The following is a 21,262-nucleotide window of genomic DNA, read 5'->3' on the forward strand; positions in this document are numbered from 1 at the left end:
CAGAACGTTGGCATCTGAAAGCTATTTGTTTCATTGTACAAATAAACATAACAATAAAAAATGTACTATAGATTAATTAAACTTAATTTTCTTTCTTTTTTTGGCAGTTTTTGTATGCCATAATATTGTTAATCTCACATTATTTTGGCAAGATGTTCATTTTGTGCTCTGTGGATTACAGTGCAAATTTACCAGAAACTAATGTGTAGAAAATATAATTTCAGTCAACAAACACACCATAGACTGCTATTGTTTTATATAAAACAAAATCTACATACAAAGGTCTTGAGAAATGTATTTTTTGGAAACTTTAAAACCATGTAATGTTATGATGTAAAATGAAGAAGATATTGGATATTCTGCATTATTATGGTCACTAATTATCCTTTGTATAAAAATTTAATTAAAAACAGAAGGGAGAAGGAAACCAATATGGTTTAATTACAGTTCCAACATTCTTCAAAATATCTTCTTTTGTGTTATGCTGAAGAAAGAAGGTCATACAGGTTTGGAATGACATGAGGTTAGTAAATTATGACAATTTTATTTTGGGTGCGCTATCCCTTTAACTGTACAAACATTTTAAACTGAAACGTAGATATTTTAATCTTTTAAACTAAATATAGTTGAGTGCAAATAACTGCAGAGGTGATGGGAGATGGGAGATCTTTACAGAAACCAACAGATGGACAGAGAAAGTGGCAGATGGAGGTGAAGTTGAAACCTCAGTGTCATTATAGATTACAAGATAGACATACCATGAACATACTGTACAGCAGCCTGAAAAAGCCCACTGTTTCATAGTCTCAGTCTGTAAATGATAAATGTGGCAACTGTGAACCTTTGACAAAAAATGAGCTATTAACAACACTGTGCTGAACGAATATATGGGTGCTTTCTTAAGGAAGACAAACACATATAATTTATTCAGTATATCTGAATAAAGGAGGACGAAATAAGCCTATCATCGCTTCCACATATTTATTTTGCCTGAAATCTCAGCTCAGAGACTCTAGAGAACTGTAATGCATTCTGGGTAATGGTATCACTGGCTCTGTGGTGCCTAAACTCAATTCTCACGGGTCATTTTTGTCTGGACCACTTCCATTTCACCCCTTTTCCAGGCAGTCGGTGTATTCCTGCCTCAGATGATAAAATGACTAGTGATGCACAGTTAAAGGGAAAGTCATTAGTTATTCATTCTCATGTAGTTTGAAATTTATATTTCATAGATAGCCAATTGTTATATTCTGTTTTACATAAAAAGAGAAATGATGACACAAATCGCTTCCCTACAACAAATGTAGACAGTGGCGATTGTCGAGCTTAAAAACAGGACAAAAAAAAAAAAATAAATAAATAAATGTAATCTGTACAATATTAAAAGTCTTCTGAAGTCATATGCTTTGCATACCTATGACGCAGTTTTGACCAATCAACTTCCAGGAACGGAACTTTACGTTTCATAATTTGAATACGACATTTCCCATCATTCGCCATAAGTGATATAAACTTAATTAAAATAGATTTTATATATAGTTAGATTTTATATAAAATATAGTTTTAGTTCAACTGATTATTAAATTCATTTATAAAATGTAATTCAATTAATTTAACTAATATTATGTATTAAAAAAAAAAAATGCTTAATAATGTTGTTTTTATTTAAAGCACTGGAAGGCAGAGATACCTGTCTCTGTGAACTGGACTGAGGTTTGTGGTCAAAGGATGATCCCGCAAATCTTCAGCATATTGCAAACAAACATTCTTACTAATAAAAACTATTACACAACAGAATTGGCTCATCCACTTATGTGTTAAGCCAATAATGCTATTTGTGTAAACGCTCTGTATTCAATGAAACCACAACAGCTGGACAAAGACTGAAGTGAACAATAAGTCAGTTTAATTCTAGGCACTTTCATATTTTTCACATTTGTTACCAAAAATATTTCAAAATTGACAATTGCAAATAAAAGGCATTGCGATAATGATTGCATATTTAAATCCTCAGTAAAAAAAGAATTTTAATTTCCTTGGTAATTTTAAATGCTACTTTGTAACATTAAATGGTGCTTTAAAACAGTTTCAAAACTGCAATACATTCATTTGGGCCAACAAACACACAGGGATTGGGAATCCAAAACCTTTTACATTTCATTTAAATCTAGTGCACAAAATACTATTGTGACCAGTCACATTCACATCTGAACCTCTTTGAGCAGAAGAACACACTCCAGCGAGGCTGGAGGTGGAAAAACACACACCTACTTAAACTGAACGGTGAGCGAGAATTTCTGCTGTCAAACTACAAATAGGCATCTGGAGAAATGCAGACTCTTTCCGCCACTAACCACTAAAGCACCTACTTTTCCTTTTTAACTCAACATCCCTTTCATAATCACCAATTAAAATATCATTACCACCATGTGACCAACATTAAGAGCTTGCTAGAAAAGGTTTCGCAAAACTATTGCCTTTAAGCAGCATTAATTGCATTGAATTAAAAGCCGACGTACCTGTCCTGCACCGCTAGGCCAGACGAAACGAAAAAGAAAAAGGACAAAATAAGAGACCAAGGTTAAGAGCTTACCCATTCACAATGATTAGCTTTGATTTCTGGTTTAAGAACAGAATGGCACTAATTACATGAGCAAAAAAACTATTTCGAGCTTGCATTGGATCCACAAGTGCATTGGCAAAATGCACTTAAATATAAAAACCTTGTGTTTCATTATAAACAGTGTATTGTATGCCATAAACCTGCAATGAACAAAACAATACCTCAGAAATGAGACCCGATGCAGAGGAGGACACAGGACTCAAAGCTGTTCACCAAATATGACCCTGGAGCACAAAACCAGTCTTAAGTCACTAGGGTATATTTTTAGCAATAGCCCAAAAATAAATTTTTTAGATTATAGATTATAGATTTTTTCTTTTATGCCAAAAATCATTAGGATATTAAGTAAAGATCACGTTCCATGCAGATATTTTGTAAATCTCCTACAGTAAACAGATCAAAACTAAATTTTAAGATTAGTAATATACATTGCTAAGAATTCATCTGGACAATTTCAAATGTGATTTTCTCAGTATCTAGATTTTTGTGCACCCACAGATTCCAGATTTTCAAATAGTTGTATCTCTCATACACCAACGGAAAGCATATTTATTCAGCTTTCAGATGATGTATAAATCACAATTTCAAAAAACAGACACTTTATAGACTGCTTTTGTGGTCCAGGGTCACAAATGTCTAGAAACATGTAAACGACAGTAAAGGACTCCAGTGCAGCCCCATATTCCCATGAGATGAGGTTTAGTAGGAGAATGATGCTTCGATGAGCTAAATGTATCCTTCATGATATGTAACAGTAACAAAAGCCCTTCATTAATTTGTTACTGCACCTTTGATTATTCTAATTATACAAAGGCATTCCAGTATATCCAAATAATAATAAAAAGGGACATTACAAATATAAGTATTTAAAGGGGCAAAATTTCACCTTTTACATGATATGATACCCACCATAATGTTTGTAGATTTTGATATGCAACAATCATAAAATTGGATTGAATTATATTAATGATGTTATATGCAAATATAAAATCCCTGATTAATGCTATTTTCCAGTTAATGTTACACAACATTATCATATTCATGACACCAACATCATTTTGTATTTATTAAAACCCCCTAACTATGTTAGAATATAACCTGTTAAAATCAATATTAGCGTCATTCAACCCTTATCCTTTCATAACGATGACTAAAGAATAAAATCATTTGGGTAAATAACACCTGAAAGGTCGCGATTATCATTAGGGTTTTCGGCTGAGATAATAAACTAAGTATAAAAGGAAATTATAATAAGTGAGAGCCTAAACGTTTAGCTTCTTAGTACAAAAGTATCAAGGCTTATATTATCAGTGAAAGTGACTGTATAAGTGCGCTATAGTGTAAAGTCGTCCAGAAAGGTGCACAGTGAGGTGTGGAGTGGTCAAGAAAGTTTTTACTCCTGATGAAGGTGGGCGCCGCTAGAGGTTGAAGTGCTTTGGCGAGGTGTTCGCGGTAAACCGGCGCTAAAGATGCCGATGATGCCCAGGTTGAGCAGGACGCCCACTGCGAGGACCCCCATGGTGCCCAGAAACGAAGGTAAAAAGGAGTGCGACGTCAGCCAATCTTTGCGAGACGCCATGTCTGTCAACACTGCCTCCATCTGGAAATGGGTGCCCACCACCGCACATATGTGAAAGAGCTGGTGACTGTGACCTTGGAGGAGAGCGAGTGGAAAAACTGGTCAAAAGAACCACGTGACACCGGTGGGAACCTCTGGAACCATTCAGAACTAAACAAAGATGAGCGTAAAATCAATGAAATGAGGTACCGATGTAGTCGAAGCGTCCAGGAGCCAGTCTCTCGGGGAGGTGAGACGCAAACAGAAAGCATGTGAGGAACGCAAAGAGCAGATGGTAAGAGTGGCTGGCCAGAGCTTCACTGGAACTACAGCTCCCCCAACAGCACAACAGCAGCTACAGACACACATGCGGATAGAGAATAGCCTTAAAGAGTGCATTCATATCTGCAGCGTACTCTACACAGGCAAAAACACTTGGCTAATTTGCATGTGCAGTGAAGTGTGAGCATACTTACTCGGTAGAACAGTGGGAAGCTATCAAACAGGAAGGGGACAACAAACGCAGCCGTGCGCATGACTTTACTTTTGTGTGGGAACTGCAACTCTACAAACCTGTCACAAAAGACGAGAGGAAAACATACCTTCACTTAAAAATGTATGCATTATAGATATGCTTTTTAATCAAAATATAAATTCAAATAAATATTTGAAATATTTAATATCAAATATGATCATGAAATGTAAAACAAATTATATTTATAGACATGTTCAAAATAACATCGTCCCATACTGCAAACTTCCAAAAACAATAATTTATCATCCTTCACTTAAAATGCATTGTAGATACGTTGTGTTTATATTTAAAACTATAATGCAATATTATATAAAAGTTAATATGTGAATTATATTTACCTATTTATGTTTTTTTTTATTTTATAAGAAATTGTTTTTTTTATTTTATTTTAAATAAATACATAAATTATTATTTGATAATAATATATATATATATATATATATATATATATATATATATATATATATATATATATATATATATATATATATATATATATATATATATATATATATATATAAACATTATTGCAACAAAAAAATTATATTATATACTAATATAATATGGTAGTAATATTAATATTCACGATTTGGTACTTTTTTTTAATGAAGAAAATGTAAGTGGTGCTTGACCATGTAAAAGTTGAGACCCTTACATAAACCTCTCCTGCCTTGTTCTTGTCAGAAACTGAGAAATAAAATAATTGCAACACCGTAAATAATGATAGTGACATTAATATACAGTTTCATGCTATAAAACAACAACTAACAACACATAATTGTATATGCCGAGCCTGGTAATGCCAGGAGAGTACCTATGTAATTGTACATTTAAATGCTGACAACTAAACACTATCGTAACTGTTAAGGCAAATGTTAGCTAGCTAGCATAATGGTATTATTGATAATCAATTTTATCTTTATGAACATATAAAGCCTTTATTATTTCTCTTATTATAACTCTACAACTGTGCAGTAAAATTCACTTTAAAGATTCACTTTTCATTCATGAGATGACATGGTGAAATGATGAAATTGACATGAAATTACCATTATAACACGCTACCTTTTTTTTCATGTCTTGCTTTTGGATTTATTATGAAATGAATATTATAACAAATTTGAGCACTTTTACTGTACTGAAGTATAAAGCAACTGCATGATTTTTATCTTTTTTTAATAAAAATTTATTTATAAAATAAATAATTAAGCCAAGACACCAACAACCTAGAAGGGTTATTTACTTAAATAATTAATTAAATAAGTGTATTATTACTGGTATAACAATTAAATAAGGCATTAAATATTTTGAAATAGTTTTAGATTTGTCATTCCTGAAACATTATATGTGGACATTTGGTCCTCTTACATGAACGAAAATGTTCTTCAACTTGTGAATGGATTATGTAGAGAAACGGAGCAAAGGGCACTTGCCTTACAGCACAGCTGATTTAGACAACTGAGCGCAAATGACTGTTTTATGTATTTTTTACTTTATGAAGAAAACAGGAGTGGTGCTTGATCATGCACAGTTTTCCACCATAAATGCTTGTGCATTGTGAGCGGCTTCCATTGTGTTTTTGAGTGGTTACTAGGTCATTACAGAATGGTTGCTAGGTGGTTGCTTAATGGTCTGAGTCCAAGGACCCCAAACCCCACGTCTCTAAGATATTCTGTGAGTAAATATGGCTCCCTTCAATGTCTGCTCAGGAGATATTGTTTAGCCCATTTCTCATCCTCCACACATAAATATGATTGTTTAGAACAAGTACATCACACACATTTTCTAAACAACCTGCATGATCAGAGCGAGACAAATTATGTGCCAGAGTTTAATAATATATATCTGCAGTAGTCTTGCTTGCTTAAGCAAAACTAATTAATAATTCAACAAGAGTTAAGAACTTTTGTAAACAATTTATTTATTAAAATGACTGAAATCTTTTTTGTAACCAGGAATAAGGTCAGAGCAAGCTAAGGTCTATGTGTGAGAAGGATGCAAGTTATATAATCAACTCTCTATCTGCAGTAGCTCCTGTAGTCGCAGACTTAGTAAATGAGTCTTAATGAGCCACTGAAACCCCTCTCACCTGGAGTAACAGGACACGCTGGTACAGAAGAGAGAGTTTCCGATGGCGATGGCCACAAAATACTGATGAAGCCAACTGTTTACCCAGCAGTCAGGCATCACGTAAGAGCCGTATGTGACGGCGCAGCCTGAGAGAAAAAAAAAAAATAAATAAAAAAAAAATAAAAAAAAGAGGATTTCATTTTAAAATTATTGGAATATAAAGCATTTCTCTAAAAAAAAAAAAAAAAAAAAAAATATATTAATGCACTTTCTATTAAAAGAACAACAACAAACAAACAATAAACAAAACAAACAACTAATTCCTGAATTCAATAAGTTTGCCAGCTTAGTCTGGCATCACATCTTTGCAAGATTTCTGAGAGTTTTGTTTGAAGGTGAAATCAGGAAAAATCTGCCACTTTTCATAAAATCTTCTAGGGCAGCATTAAAATATCAATGCACATTTTGCAGACTGCTCTTTGTGTTAAAACAGGGCTCTTATTTTTGCTGAATATGTCACAATTCAATAAAAACACTGAAAACTAATGCATGCTTTCATTGGGATATGATTCTGTGTTTTATGTGTTAGAAACTGCATAAAGCACATTCCTGGTTAGGGAACGATGAAGCTAGCATAAATAAAGAGGGTTTGTTAACAGATTGAGATCTAAGCACAGAAATCGTAGATTTTTAATTTCCAAATTCTAATGGTCCCAAAAGGTATTTGGAGACAAAGTGTCTAAATGTTATTGCGTTATTTAAATAAAAGTGGCATGAAGCTTGCACATTTCTCAGAATTTTTGCAATAATATTTAAAACAGCTGTGCATGTATTGAAATGGCTTATTATTAAAACACTCCCAGAAATAACTGGATGAATTTTCTAAACAAAGTTGACACAAATGTCAAAATGCAAATCAACCATTATTTCCTAGAAAACACTATAATACTGTAAAACTAAAATTTAAATATAAAAATAAAAGCCAATTCCAGATATTTGTTTAAAATGGACAATAAACCCTAATAAATTAAATGGTCTTTTCAGTGTTAAGTATTATTTATATAGTATTATAAGTCTTTATTAATTTCTTGAATTAACTATTATATTTTTATATTATTAGTAAAAAATGTTATATATATATATATATTTCTATTTAGCTTTAGTTCGGAATAATTTACGTGCTTAAGCTTTAACATTTTTATTTTTATTTTTAACGATTTTCTCATTAATTTAGTAAAAGTAGTACCACTGCAAAAAACTACATACAATTTGAAACCAAAAAGTCGTGTTTACAAGGTATGTGATTGAAATAAGTGCTTTTGATGAGAACCAAACACATTTGATAGGTTTGCAAGGTAAGTGGCATCAAATCTTTGTAAGGGTAACTATATAAAAGCATGTTATATTGAATTTCTTCTTTTGTAATTCTTGGCCATTGTGCCATATCAACACATTCACTGCTGTGGACACATACAGCTATTCTGCTTTTCTCAAAGGCAGTAAAAGAGGCCTTTCTTTACCACAACTGCAAAAACATGAATGCAGATGGATTCCACATATGAAAGAATAATATTTTTCTTCGACTGTGGGAGCTTACATGAAAAACTCACTGCTCTAAACACAGGATTTCGAACAGATGACCATACCATCATCCAGGCTTGCTGAAATCAAATGAATGGAAATACTGCAGAAATAAGATTTCGTTTCAAATATATATGTTCAAATCCATTTCCATTTGAAAAAGTAACCATTCCTTTATCAAGAAAATGAGTCTTTAATGTTTGAAAGGTGCATTAAATCACTCACTCAATGCAAGGTAAAGTGTTCTGCACATATTACAATTGCACTTGTATTTCGCACTAGCTCTTCATAAGTGGCTTGAATAATATGCGTAGTTCTTCAGCCTTCACTCTTCTTTATCATTGCAGAATTTAAAGGATTTCTCTGGAGCCAGAGCGTTTGCTTTCTTTCCTTTGAAGTCAAACAATGAAATGCCAGCCGTGTGCTAGACGACTCATTTCCTCCACAGCTCACGCTTTCAATAACCTCACATCAACCCATCCAAGATGCATTCATTTCTACTGCAGGCCATCGTGACAATCTCTGACATGTCATCAGAGAAGTTCAGGGGGTTTTACATTCTGTCAGTGACCGTGGATGACAAGCAGCCACTCTGGCACATTTATCTCACAGTTTCATATTCATTTACATTTATGCATTTGCATTTCACATTTTATCTAAAGCAACTTAAGAGTGCATTCAAGACACACTTTACATTTGATCAGTTCATGCATTCTCTGCGAATCAAACCCATGACATTGGTGTTGCTAGCACTATGCTGTATTGTTTGAGGTACTGGGATGCAGTGTTGTATTGTTAACTAAAACTATAAAAAATCATGAAAAAATAAAGCTGAATTAAAATATAATTAATATCAGATGGAAAACCTTAAAAAAAAACTTTGAAGAAAGAAATTATAAATGTTGCCTTGGAAAGTAACTGAAAAAAATTAAGCTGAAGCACTAAAATGACTAAATAGAAATATACCAAAAAAAAAAAAAAAAAAAAAAAAAAAACTAATATAAATGAAAAAGTTTAAATTAAAACTGAAATATATATATAAATAAACTCAAATTCCAAGCATTAATAAATATTTTAATAGTATATAAAAATATTGGTTTTTATTTAAAAGGGACAATAATTTGTAAAAAAATTAAATGGAAATTCATGCAGCATTATTTAGTATGTGTGCATATATATATATATATATATATATATATATATATATATAATATATATATATATCCGCTGCTCTCTTTCTTTCTACAGTAATAGAAGCGTGAACCATAGGTGATGAGTTTAGTCAAAACTCTGATGTTTAAATAACAAATATTTGGTAAGAATCGCCACTGTGTCAGCGATTACATCATTAGATGAAAATGTGCTTATCAATCAACCAACAGAGTACCCAGTTAAGTGTCACCCGTGAGTGCGCAGCGTACCGAGACTGTAGAGGCTGAGCGCGCCGTAGTCGAAGAAGTAGCAGATGTGACGAGCCTCGGCCGACATACTGCTGAAGGTGTGAGCGCAGCTGGAGGTGAAGGGGTACAGGCAGATCAGAAGCAGGTAGACCAGCAGCGGCCAGGTGTAGCTCTCCGTCAGGAAGTCCAGAGTGAAGCACAGCGTGCTGAACCGCCACAGGAAGTACCTAAAACAGCACCGCTCAGGTCATACGAGAGGCATTTCGTAGGGGTGCTCTGATCACGATCGGCCGATCGTTAATGCGCATCTCGTCAGTAAAGCCGGTTCTCTAATCAGCGGTTAATTCCATCAGGTGCGTGATTTCACATAGAGCAGCTGTTACTACACAGAGCCGTTGTTAATAGAGAAGATGCGCCAATAAATGCTGAAAATGAAGTGGATTTGCGCATCTTCTCTATTAACGAACGCTGAGTCCCAATTCGCCTACTTATACTACGACCTAAAAGTATGTACTTTTTTGGTGAGGAAAAAGTACATACTTTTGAGTGTGTAGCAAAAGAGTATGCACGTTCTGGGACATACTTCGATGACGTCATGCAACGTGAACGACAACGTGGTTGCCTAGTTACGCACACCACAACTGTTAACGTTTCATTCATTCTTTATGTCCAATAAAATTTTATTTGCTATTCCGAATTGGGACTCAGCAAATGGCTCTGTGTAGTAACAGCTGCTCTATGTGAAATCACGCACATGATGGAATTAACCGCTGATTAGAGAACCGGCTTTACTGACGAGATGGGCATAACGATCGGCCGATCGTGATCGGAGCACCCCTAGAATTTCTGTCTTGTCTGAGGAAAGTAGAGCATGACTCTGAATATGGCACATCCAATCAGAGTCCACTTTTAAAATAACTAGTAGTTTTATTTAGCAAGGATACATTAAATTGATCAAAAGTGTCAGTAAAGACATTTATAATGTTACCAAGGAGGATAAATCTGAAGGATCATGTGACACTGAAGACTGGAGGAATGATACTGAATTCAGCTTTGATCACAGAAATAAATGGCATTTTAAAATATTCAAATAGAGCACAGTTATTTAAAATCATAGTTGATTATTACAAGGTTATTGAAAAGATAAAGCATTTGAATAACAATGAGACTCAACACGAATAATACATTTCAAATAACGTGTTAAGCACTAGTAAAATCTGATATTGCATTAAAGTGTCTGCATATAAGCTAGATCCTAACAGCTCAACCGAAGCTTCAAAGCTGACAAGTTATTCGTTCTGGCACTAAAAAGGAATCACATGCTGAACTGGGCGCTTTACCAAGTCGGCAGGAAGTGGGTCCAGATATTGACCGTCTCATTGGTCATCTGAAAACTGCTGAGAATGCAGTCCACGGCTGAGCTCCTGGGATGACGGTAGCCAGACATGATGCCGTCCTCTCGAAACACCTGCACAGACGCACACGGACGTCTAAGATACATGCAAACATCTACACTGTAAAAACCACACGATCAGTAAGACATGGCAACATATGTTTTTAACAAACTCAAAATAATATGTGACCAAAACCAGTCTTAAGTCACTGGGGTTTATTTTTAGCAATAGCCAAAAAAAACATTGTATGGGTCGAAATTATAGATTTTTCTTTTATGCCAAAAATCTTTAGGATAATAAGTAAAGATATTTTGTAAATTTTCTACTGTAAATATATAGAAAATCTTTCTTTTTGATTAGTAATATGCATTGCTAAGAGCTTCATTTGGACAACTTTAAAGATGATTATTTTTCAATATTTAGATTTTTTTGCACCCTCAGATTCCAGATTTTATCCAGAATCCAGAGATAGTTGTATCTCGGCCAAATCTATAAAGAATCTCGACGAGGTAAGATATGGTCTAAAAAATATCTCTCATTACCTCACCCTCATGTCATACCAATGGTACATTTTGACAGTGCAGCCAATGCAAAATAAATGAACACAATAAAGTGTTCATATTCACAAATATAGCAAAATTGATGAACAACAATATTAACCTATCCTGTTCAGCAAAATCACTTTTTAATAAACAAAAAGTTCATATTATCCATGAACCTTTGTGAGTGTTGAATCAAAAACAATTTCAATTACGCACATAAATCAATCAAACTAACGTATTTTTCGGACTATGTATAAGTCTCATCAGTCCAAAAATAGGTCACGATGAGGAAAAAAAACATATATAAGTCGCACTGGACTATAAGTCGCATTTATTAAGAACCAAGAACCAAGAGAAAACATTACCATCTACAGCCGCAAGAGGGCGCTCAGTGTAGACTACAGGAGCACTGAGCAGCATTAGAGCGCCCTCTCGCGGCTGTTGACGGTAATGTTTTCTCTTGGTTCATGTCAAATTAATTTTGATAAAAAAGTCGCACCTGACTTTAAGTCGCAGGACCAGCCAAACTATGAAAAAAAGTGCGACTTATAGTCCGGAAAATACGGTAATTTATTTTCCAACTGTTTAAGTATTAAGTAATTATGAAACAAATCTAATGATATCACTCTTAATAGTCAATTAAAAAGCACAAAATAGTATAATAAAAATACAGTTTTAATAAAATCAGCATTCTGTTGCAACCATTGTAGTTTTAATATTATTTAAATATTATTATAGCATTTACGACTACTAAAACATTCTTCTAAAAATCATCTTTTATGTTCCACAAAAAAGTCATGGGAACATAAAGTCATTGCTTTAATATTCTGAATGGAAGTCATTAATGTGACGTAATCGTACTGAAACTGTGCTGGAATTTCTTTAAGAAAGAGTTTAGCAGAACTGAAATTGGTGGCTTGCACCGTCTGGTCCCGCTCATTTGGTCTGGAACTTTTAAGCACATGCAGGATTTCCCAGGGATTTCCCTGCAGTAATTGACGTTTCAAACGCTCTCTCTGACTGTCAAACAGATGCTTTCTTCCTCACCTTTGGCACCTGGTGGAAGTCAAAGAGCTGCGGAAGTCTGACGCTCAGCATATCTGCAGGGAGATGAAGCACTCCCCTCCCTCTCTGACAGGCCTGCTCGAGTCTCTCCTTGCCTCCTTGACACAGGACACACCACAGCGGACACTCCAGACCCCCTTCCCCTGCCTCCCACCTCACGCACTGGGTCCAGCCCCAACCATGACCCTCTCCAGCCCCCCGCCACACAGGAAACACTGCAGAGAGACACACAGACAGACACAATGATTACTTGACCCATATGCAGTGAAAAGCATGCTGGATAACTGCTGAAAACCCACTTAATAAGCTTTAAATAAGTAATTATTATTATATATTACATTACATTATTATATTAATACCTTTAATCAACAAGAATGCATTCAGTTAATCAATTCAGGTGACAATAAAGACATTTACAATTTTAGTAAAGATTTTAAAATAAATGATGTACTTTCTATGCCTGAAAAAATAAAGATCATAGTTGCTACAAAAATATTCAGAACAATTGTTTTTAACATTGATAAGAAATGTTTCTTGAGCATCAAATCAGCATATTAAAATGATTTCTGAAGATCATGTGACAATGAAGACTGGATCAACGATGCTGAATATTCTGCTTTTTAAACACAGGAATAAATTACATTTTAAAATATATTCAAAGAGAAAAGTTATTTTAAATTGTAATCATATTTCAACATTTTACTGTATTTTTAATTAAATAACTGTAGCCTTAGTGAGCATACGAGTCTTAATTCAAAAATATTATAAAATTTGAAAAAAAAAAAAAGTTTTATGCTTTATAAACTTCATTTAATTTTACACAATTACAGAGAGCATGACTGATTTTAAAGAACTGCCATGTGGTTTAAAGCTTTAACACTCAAAACAATCTTAGACATTTCGTCATCACACACCCCAGTAGGGGCCTCCAGTTTGACTCTTTCAACCAAAAGCAGGGAACATAACTTGGCACATTAGACATTGCATGCAGATACTGTTACATGCAAACATTTTTGCACGCAACCATTAAGCAACAAACCCATCTTCTGGGAAGCTGAAGTTCAACTGTTTAGTTGTAAGCTCCTGCCTCTCGCAAGAGGTCCATACTTTGCTTGGCACAGGAGCCGATCCTGTGAAACTAGAACAGAATGTGCTTTGTGAGGGGCACAGAGATGACTGTTACACATGGAGCTGTATGAAAATGAGCATGCTTTGTGCACAAGGATAAACGGAAGCCTAAACAAAGCAGATGAAAATACTTGACCAATGCCTCCACAAAAGAGCCCTTCCTTGCTTACTAATATAAATCTTTTTGACAAAAGAGATTGATATTAGGGTTGGGTGAAAACTAAACCCATTCTCTCTTAATATTTTTCAGCTATTTACAATTGAGTATGTCTCAGTATTTACAGGGTTATTTGCTCTGGATGGCTTAAAAGAGTGGTATTTTTTAATTAGTAAACTATCATTTTGACAAGCAGCCACATGAACACAAGAATTCATTTGCACAAATATAAATAAATTGTGACGAACAGCAATAATTGCCAATACTGTTCATCAAAATATTTTATATGACTGAAACTAGTTTTTGCACTGAGACTACGCATGAAAAAATGTGTGTTGAATGTTAATTCCCTTGAAACAACCCATTTCAATTTCAACATCTCAAGCAATTTTTTTTGCTACAGTTTAAATCCTCTAGCAATTATGAAATGCATAGAATGACACTGCATTTAAATATTTAAAAATAATCTAATTAATAACTATAATAAAATCACAATGTTGTCAGATAGTGCTATTTTAATATATTTTAATACTAATATAATTTTTTATATTAAAATTTATATTAAAATTACATTATATATATATATATATATATATATATATATATATATATATATATATATATATATATATAGAGCTTTAATTATAATTGTTTATTTATTTTTTACATTTGTGTAATCTTAGTACAAATTTTAGTACTTTTTGCAGTTTGTCACCAAGGCAACATTTCGGGTAATATTTAATTTAATTTCAGCTTTATTTCAACCAACAAATATTTTTAATTTTAGTGAATAATACTAACAATTGACTAGTATGCTTTCACTGTATGGAAGAGAGCAGCATGAACATTCAGCTAAACATTTTCTTTTGCACTCTACGGATAAGAATGTCATATAAGTTTGGAGTATCACGTGAATGAAAAGCACATCACAGAAACGGTCTTAGATCCAACTACAACAAATGCATTTACATATTAATACAACCGATGAATCCCCCCGGTCAGATTGTGCAGGTCTGGTCATCCATTCACAGAATATGCTGTCATTGTTCAGTGGGTCAGTGTTGATTTTATGGATTAACGGATTGTGGAATGTCTCCTCAGTCAGCTGTTTCTATAGAAGTCAAACATAAACAGAATTCATCTGACACTGGATATGAAGTTCTTCCCATAATGCCCTTTGGGAAACGTGTAAATCAGAAACAAACAGCTCCCATCCCAGTTGTCGTAGCTAAGTTTTAACTGGATGTGTTTTTTTGGGTCTTGTTGATGGGTAGAGATGTTGGGATTACAGTCTGACTAGCTAAATCCTATGACACACCGATCTGAGCCCAAACAAGAGGAGCAGATGAGCTCATCTGAAGCTGGTGCTGTGTGTGACCACCAGCTGTGACCAACGACAGAGCTGTTTTTGTCGCAATGTATTTCAAAACAAAACGGGACATACAAAAGTTGGAATATTTACCCATCAGGAATGGTTGGGTTGTGAAAATTTACATTACGTGATCTCACAAAGTTCTGTTATAATTTAGTCTACACTTACTTTTTATTTGTTATGATGAGAGGATTCACAAGCTTGTGTAGCAGTGTGTTTTGAGTGGTTAAGGGGACCTTGAACTTAAAGGGGTCATATGATGCCTCATATGATGCCTAAAGTTGCAAAGACAAGTCACAAACTCAAAGAGATATATAAAAGTTTAGACCCGTCCATGCACTCCTAAAACGCCTTGTTTAATCACACCCCCAAATATCTACGTCACTGTGTGGGAAGATTTGCATAACACCACCAAATATTCAGTAACGGTGATTCTTGCTGTAGTATTTTTGCTGACGCTGTGTTTCATTGTGAAAGCGAAACTACTTTGTTTGGCCTTCCAAAAGATGACACAACTAAAAATCAGTGGTTAAGTTGTATTTACAACACTGTTCCAGAACAGTTCAACCCAAATATTCATATGTGAGCAGCGCATTTTAAAGAGGACTGTTTCCTGAACCTGGGAGAGTACAATGCTGTCTGTGCACAAAGGCTGTTTCTATAAAGTGGGGCAATTCCAACTTTGCAAGGACAGTCTGGCACTTCTCACTCACAGCCTGTAAGTACGTTTTCATATTTAAAGAATTTGTCACTGATGATTCGAACATGAGTTTTGAGCAGTGTAGAGTAGCACTTGTTGTTTGTCGTTTCTCCGATCACAAATGCAGATATGGTTTTATGTTTACGCTGTGCCATACACAATGCAACGCAACGCGTTAAAAGACAGTATTAGTAAAGTCATTATTATCAGTAATTATGTCGCCACTGTGTGCAACATTTGCCTATTTGTAATGGGTTTTATTGTTTTTGTCTCATTGCACCAGGACACGGCATCACAGTATGTTAAGGGGAGGAACTTTTCCATCACACGCTTGAGGTATTCGGCCAATCACAATGAACTGGATAGCTGGCCAATTAGCATACACCTCACTTTTCAGAACGATGAGCTTTGTAAAAATCGACACGTTTCAGAAAGGCAGGGCAACAATAATGTAAAAAATTTTTACCCTCATATTTGTGCATAAACACAAAAACACAAAATAATGTTCTTTTTGGCAACGTCACATGACCCCTTTAAACACCTCTGATTGGCCATTGCATTGCATTAAAAAAATAAACAGATAAGTCTGTGATTGGCTTCAAAAAACACGTTGCAAATAGACACCTGGATGACCTCCATAGCGCAATCACAAATACGCATTGGAGCTTTTGTCAAATTTGCTTTGACAATATCATATTATTACAGCATCAACTGAAGGTGCTCTTGCTTTCGTTTGAGGGAGCTTTAAGCTTAGCACCCGTAGAACTGGGACTGCTGCGGAATAATGTCACAAAGTTCATTCATGAAGTTGTTTGAACACATGGCATAGCTGTAATAAAGCTGTATTAATGCAATCAAAGCGTTTGCATGCCTGTTTATTGCATACGCCACAGAGTTCAATGTGATTATAGTTACTATGATTATGAGGTTAATAACATTATTTTAATCTAATTACTGCGTTTACATGAGGTAAAGTTGTGCTGCTTTATATGTTTCTGGATTCTTTGACGTATAGAAGCTTCAAAAGAACAGCATTAATCTGAAATAGAAATTTTATTTTGTATCAATGGAAATGCCTTCACTGTCACTTTAAAACAATTTTACGTGTTGTTGCTAAATAAAAGTATTTAGTACAAAACGTACAAACAAATATTGGGTGGGTCTTACAAAACAAGAAGATTACATCAGCCAATAAGCAAAACGGTTTCAGATGTTTTTCCACTTGGAATACCATGCACTGATTAATTGTTCATAATAATACTACAACTGTGCAATAAAAGAGATGAATAGGTTACATTTTGATTTCATGTTGTCTCACAAACTATTGCATAATCCAAACTAGAACAAATCAGACTAAGACAGATGTTGAACGGCCTTGATTTCTGGGTGCTTGTGTGGCTCTCGCTCCACATCTCACCCTCTTCACTAATTCTGACATTCCTTCTCTGGCTCATGATTGTGTCACAAGATCTGCCTCAATAGACATCTTTATCACTGTGTGTTGACAATCGAGTGTCTATATGCATGCAGCCTGTATGCGCATGTTCTGTTCGGCACAAGTGTATCTGTAGAATCTCACTATCTCTGTCATGTTAATACCTGATCTGGCTACCAGCATCAACGCACAAGACTAATAATCCAAATGGCTATACTGGGAGAACAGGATGTGTTCCAAGCAGTTTAGGCTTTAAATGATTTGCTCATTTTAAACAGTAATAAGGAAAATAAATAAATAAATATTTCATAGAAAAACATCTCTGTTAGAACTACCAAAACCTTTTTTGGAAGGTCTGTGAAACATAAAAATTTTGCTTGAGGCTTTTTCCTGGAAAAGAAGCTTTTGATGATACCATGCAGAGCCTTTTTAATAAATACTAATATATAGGCTAGAAGAAGCACATAGTGTCATAAACACAAATACAAAACACCATCATGGTAAAACACATGACTATATATTGACATGACAATATAAACAATAAGTTTGCTAATAAAATACAACCGAGGAAAGAAATCGCACTAGTTCCTATAAACTATTGCAAAATTAGTGAAGGATAATAAATGGTAAAAACTCAAAACCATGGGCGGAAGAAAATACGCCCAGCCTTAATCTAAAATTATAGCTCAAAGCCATGAGAATGCACGCTCAGAAGACAATGATGTAAACAATGTCACATGTTTTGCACTACAGCTATATTTTCAGACTTTTGAAAGAATTAAAATTAAAAAAAAAAAATAAAATCATCCTGAGAAATGCTGATTATGCAGCTCCTCTTGAATGTACAGGGACAGTGAAAAGAATTAGTCATAGGGTTGAAAACAAGATTCATAATATATGAAACACGTGTAACAGAATTTTAAATCTATTTTCCAAACTTTAAATGAAACTTTTTGGATGCATTTCCTGGATGAAATTGATTTTTCCTGAAGCAAACAAACCGTGTGCAAAACACAATTTTTTTCAGTATTAAGTCAATGCTACCAGCAACTCTTTGGTTACCAACATTCTGCAAAATATCTTCTTTTGTGTTCAACAGAAGAAAGAAAATCATTCAGATTTGGAACATCACGAAGGTTAGTAAATAATGACATTTCATTTTTTTTTTTTCTGTATCTATCCCTTTAAGCGTACTATTTCTCAAACAATATAAATGGATCTGCATACAGTACATGCAAATATCTAGGCGCTCGTATATTTTAGGAGAGGGGTCCCTCACAAGGGATCACCATATTTAGTGGTCCTTGCCATGTTAAAAAAGGCAACAATTCTGCATTACAGGCATCAGTTAAATTCTAGACTACTTGGCAAACTACACTAAATTAACACACTTGTCTAAATGGTACAACAGAAACACATACATGTCACTTTCTTCATATCCTTTGGTGGAAGTGGAGCTCAGGAGGACGTCCCACACGAAAAGAGACCTAGACAGGCTGGTAATGTACTGTCAGCTCTACAGTACTGAGGGAAGTGGTCCTGTCTTACTGTCTTACAGAAGCCTGCTCACGTGGACTAATGTACTGAACAGAGTATGTTCCATGTGCTTTCTGCAAAAGCAACCATGCTCTCCCACCATATGCATGCTATATATATACTCTCACCCAAAAGGGAGGTGCTCAATGTCAACACAACACTTCCACAATTTAAAAAAAAAGCTAAAATAATTTCCTCAACTCCAGAAACAACAACTGTACGATCTGTTCTTCAAAACTTGAACTTGAACCTTGACATCAAATCCTCCACCCTGATGTTGTTACATGACACTTCCACTTTTCCTTCACCATTTTTGGCCAGAATTACATATTTGCGATGAGATTGTGTGAGATTTCAGGTTTTGGTGAAGTTCGTTGCCTCTACGTTGTAATATAAAGTCATGACAGGTTCATGTTTTTAAAAAACATTCCTATATAACTTTCGAAGAATTCTTATGGAAGTTCAGTTCAGCAAATGCATGGAAAGTTTCTATGTATAGCAACAATTCTGACAAGGCGGATTAAAATAACAACATAAGGCAAGAGAAAAAAATCGTAGGTCCAAACCTTTGAGCTTGATCTGGTCTATGAGATCATTTGCGCGTGCCAGTTGGAGATATGAGGTTGCCAGTTTGGGATCAGAGGAGTTGCAGTTAATAATGGAGGGCAAGCGCGAAATAACTACAGTTCCATGGCTGAACAAGGTCCTACAGTTAGCGGACAGCCCCGACAATCACTTGGGGTTTGTGTGTTCCTCACATTCCTTGGGAAAGAACACAAACAGCAGTGGAAATCCCACCCTCCGCTCGCGAGGGTGCTCTCATTGGATGGAGAAATGAAAGAAGCCCTGTGTGTAGAATCAGGAGACCAGCGAGAACAAAGCCGCGACACTCGTTCAACTACTTTTCGTCTTCTCTTTCTGTTTTTAAGAACAAGAAGTGCTAGTTCGTTTTAGGAAAAAAAAAGTAGTAGAGAACCAACTCGACGCGTCAAGAATAGCATTTATTCACAATTTAGCGTTGACTGCTTCATTGGTTTTATGCAGCAGTTTAAATGAAAACATAAAATATAAAAAATATTGTATTGGGTGATTTAATTAAGTGTCATTCTTGTGCTAAAAGAAAAATAAATACGACAGGCACTTATTTACATTTCATTTCATTTATTTTTGACAGACATTTAGGCTATGTTAGGATATTTAGTTAATCTTGTCGTTAATATATATTAATAATGATAATAATAAAGACATGAAGTGTCATGTCTCCGTTTGGTGTTTTTGAACGAACGAATCATTTCGTTCACTGTTATTTCTGACGTGAACGATTCGCTGTTTTAATCGAATCATTTGAGTCAACTCTTTTAATGACTCGCTAATAAGATAAAAGGCGTAGGCTAAGATTTATTATTATTTTTACATCTTTCTATCTATCTATATTTCTATATATCAAGCTATCTAGCTATCTATCTATAATTATAATAATTATAATTATTATTATTATTATTTACCAAAACATATAGTACTGTAAGTATTAAAATAAATGATACGCTTACACAATACGGTTAAGAGATAAAGTTGATGAAATGAAGGGGAAAACTAAATAATTTGTAAATAAATTGTAAAATTTAAAATAGAAATACTTAACAACAGGAACTCATCAGTGAATTGATTTAAAGTACTTTGGAGAGGGATGATTTTTTTTGTTATTATTATTATTATTTTTTGGTCCTACAGCCTAATATTTTATGGGTTTTTTTATATTATTTTTAATGTATCTTAATAACATTTACAAATTATTCAAACTTAATTGAAATGGTGTCACAAGGATCTTTAAATGTTCTTCTGAAGCTCTGCCTCTGTATGGAAAATTATCTCAAAACGTAATTGTTGTTTGAGCACAAGACATAAGCAACCAAAAATAACACTGTATTTAAAAATTATATTTAAGGTGAGAAACAAATTGTAATGAAATAAATTCAAACTGATATTGTAAACCGTTTGTATTGATTATGATTTAAGATATGTAAAGAATGCTGAATGTAAACTCTGATTGTAAACTCTGAAGATTCTGATGAGTTTTTTTTCCCCCCGTTTTATCATCTTCCCATCCTCTATTCCACTGAAACCTCAGGGTACATTTGGTCATTGGACTGGACTGCAAATAATTCT

General features: G+C 34.4%; 1 protein-coding gene across 2 annotated transcripts; it reads right to left on the reverse strand.

Annotated features, from left to right (window-relative positions):
- Positions 1 to 1,884: 1,884 nt before the first annotated feature.
- LOC128031193 (membrane progestin receptor delta) lies at positions 1,885 to 19,828 on the reverse strand. 2 transcript variants are annotated; one of them, XM_052619448.1, is made up of 8 exons: positions 19,663 to 19,828; positions 12,751 to 12,983; positions 11,108 to 11,235; positions 9,789 to 9,994; positions 6,806 to 6,932; positions 4,658 to 4,754; positions 4,392 to 4,536; positions 1,885 to 4,276 (listed from the first exon to the last, which is right to left on the reverse strand). In XM_052619448.1, the coding sequence occupies exons 2-8, from the start codon at positions 12,799 to 12,801 to the stop codon at positions 4,017 to 4,019; spliced, it is 1,014 nt and encodes a 337-aa protein (XP_052475408.1). In that variant the 5' UTR covers positions 12,802 to 12,983; positions 19,663 to 19,828; the 3' UTR covers positions 1,885 to 4,016. The 2 variants fall into 2 exon arrangements, with proteins under 2 accessions (XP_052475408.1, XP_052475407.1); XM_052619447.1 differs by lacking the exon at positions 19,663 to 19,828 and having other exon boundaries at positions 1,885 to 2,847; positions 12,751 to 12,947.
- Positions 19,829 to 21,262: the final 1,434 nt, after the last annotated feature.

Source organism: Carassius gibelio, chromosome A16 (assembly GCF_023724105.1).
Source record: "Carassius gibelio isolate Cgi1373 ecotype wild population from Czech Republic chromosome A16, carGib1.2-hapl.c, whole genome shotgun sequence".
Lineage (NCBI taxonomy): Eukaryota > Metazoa > Chordata > Actinopteri > Cypriniformes > Cyprinidae > Carassius > Carassius gibelio.

What these genes read in the sequence shown, in the direction of transcription:
- LOC128031193 (XM_052619448.1), bottom strand. Translation starts at nt 12,801, where the DNA reads ATGCTGAGCGTCAGACTTCCGCAGCTCTTTGACTTCCACCAGGTGCCA. An exon ending in GCTCAGCCTCTACAGTCTCG is followed by an intron (nt 6,933 to 9,788) that starts GTACGCTGCGCA and finishes TTTTTCTCTCAG; the next exon opens with GCTGCGCCGTCACATACGGC. An exon ending in AGCGTGTCCTGTTACTCCAG is followed by an intron (nt 4,755 to 6,805) that starts GTGAGAGGGGTT and finishes CTTTTGTGACAG; the next exon opens with GTTTGTAGAGTTGCAGTTCC.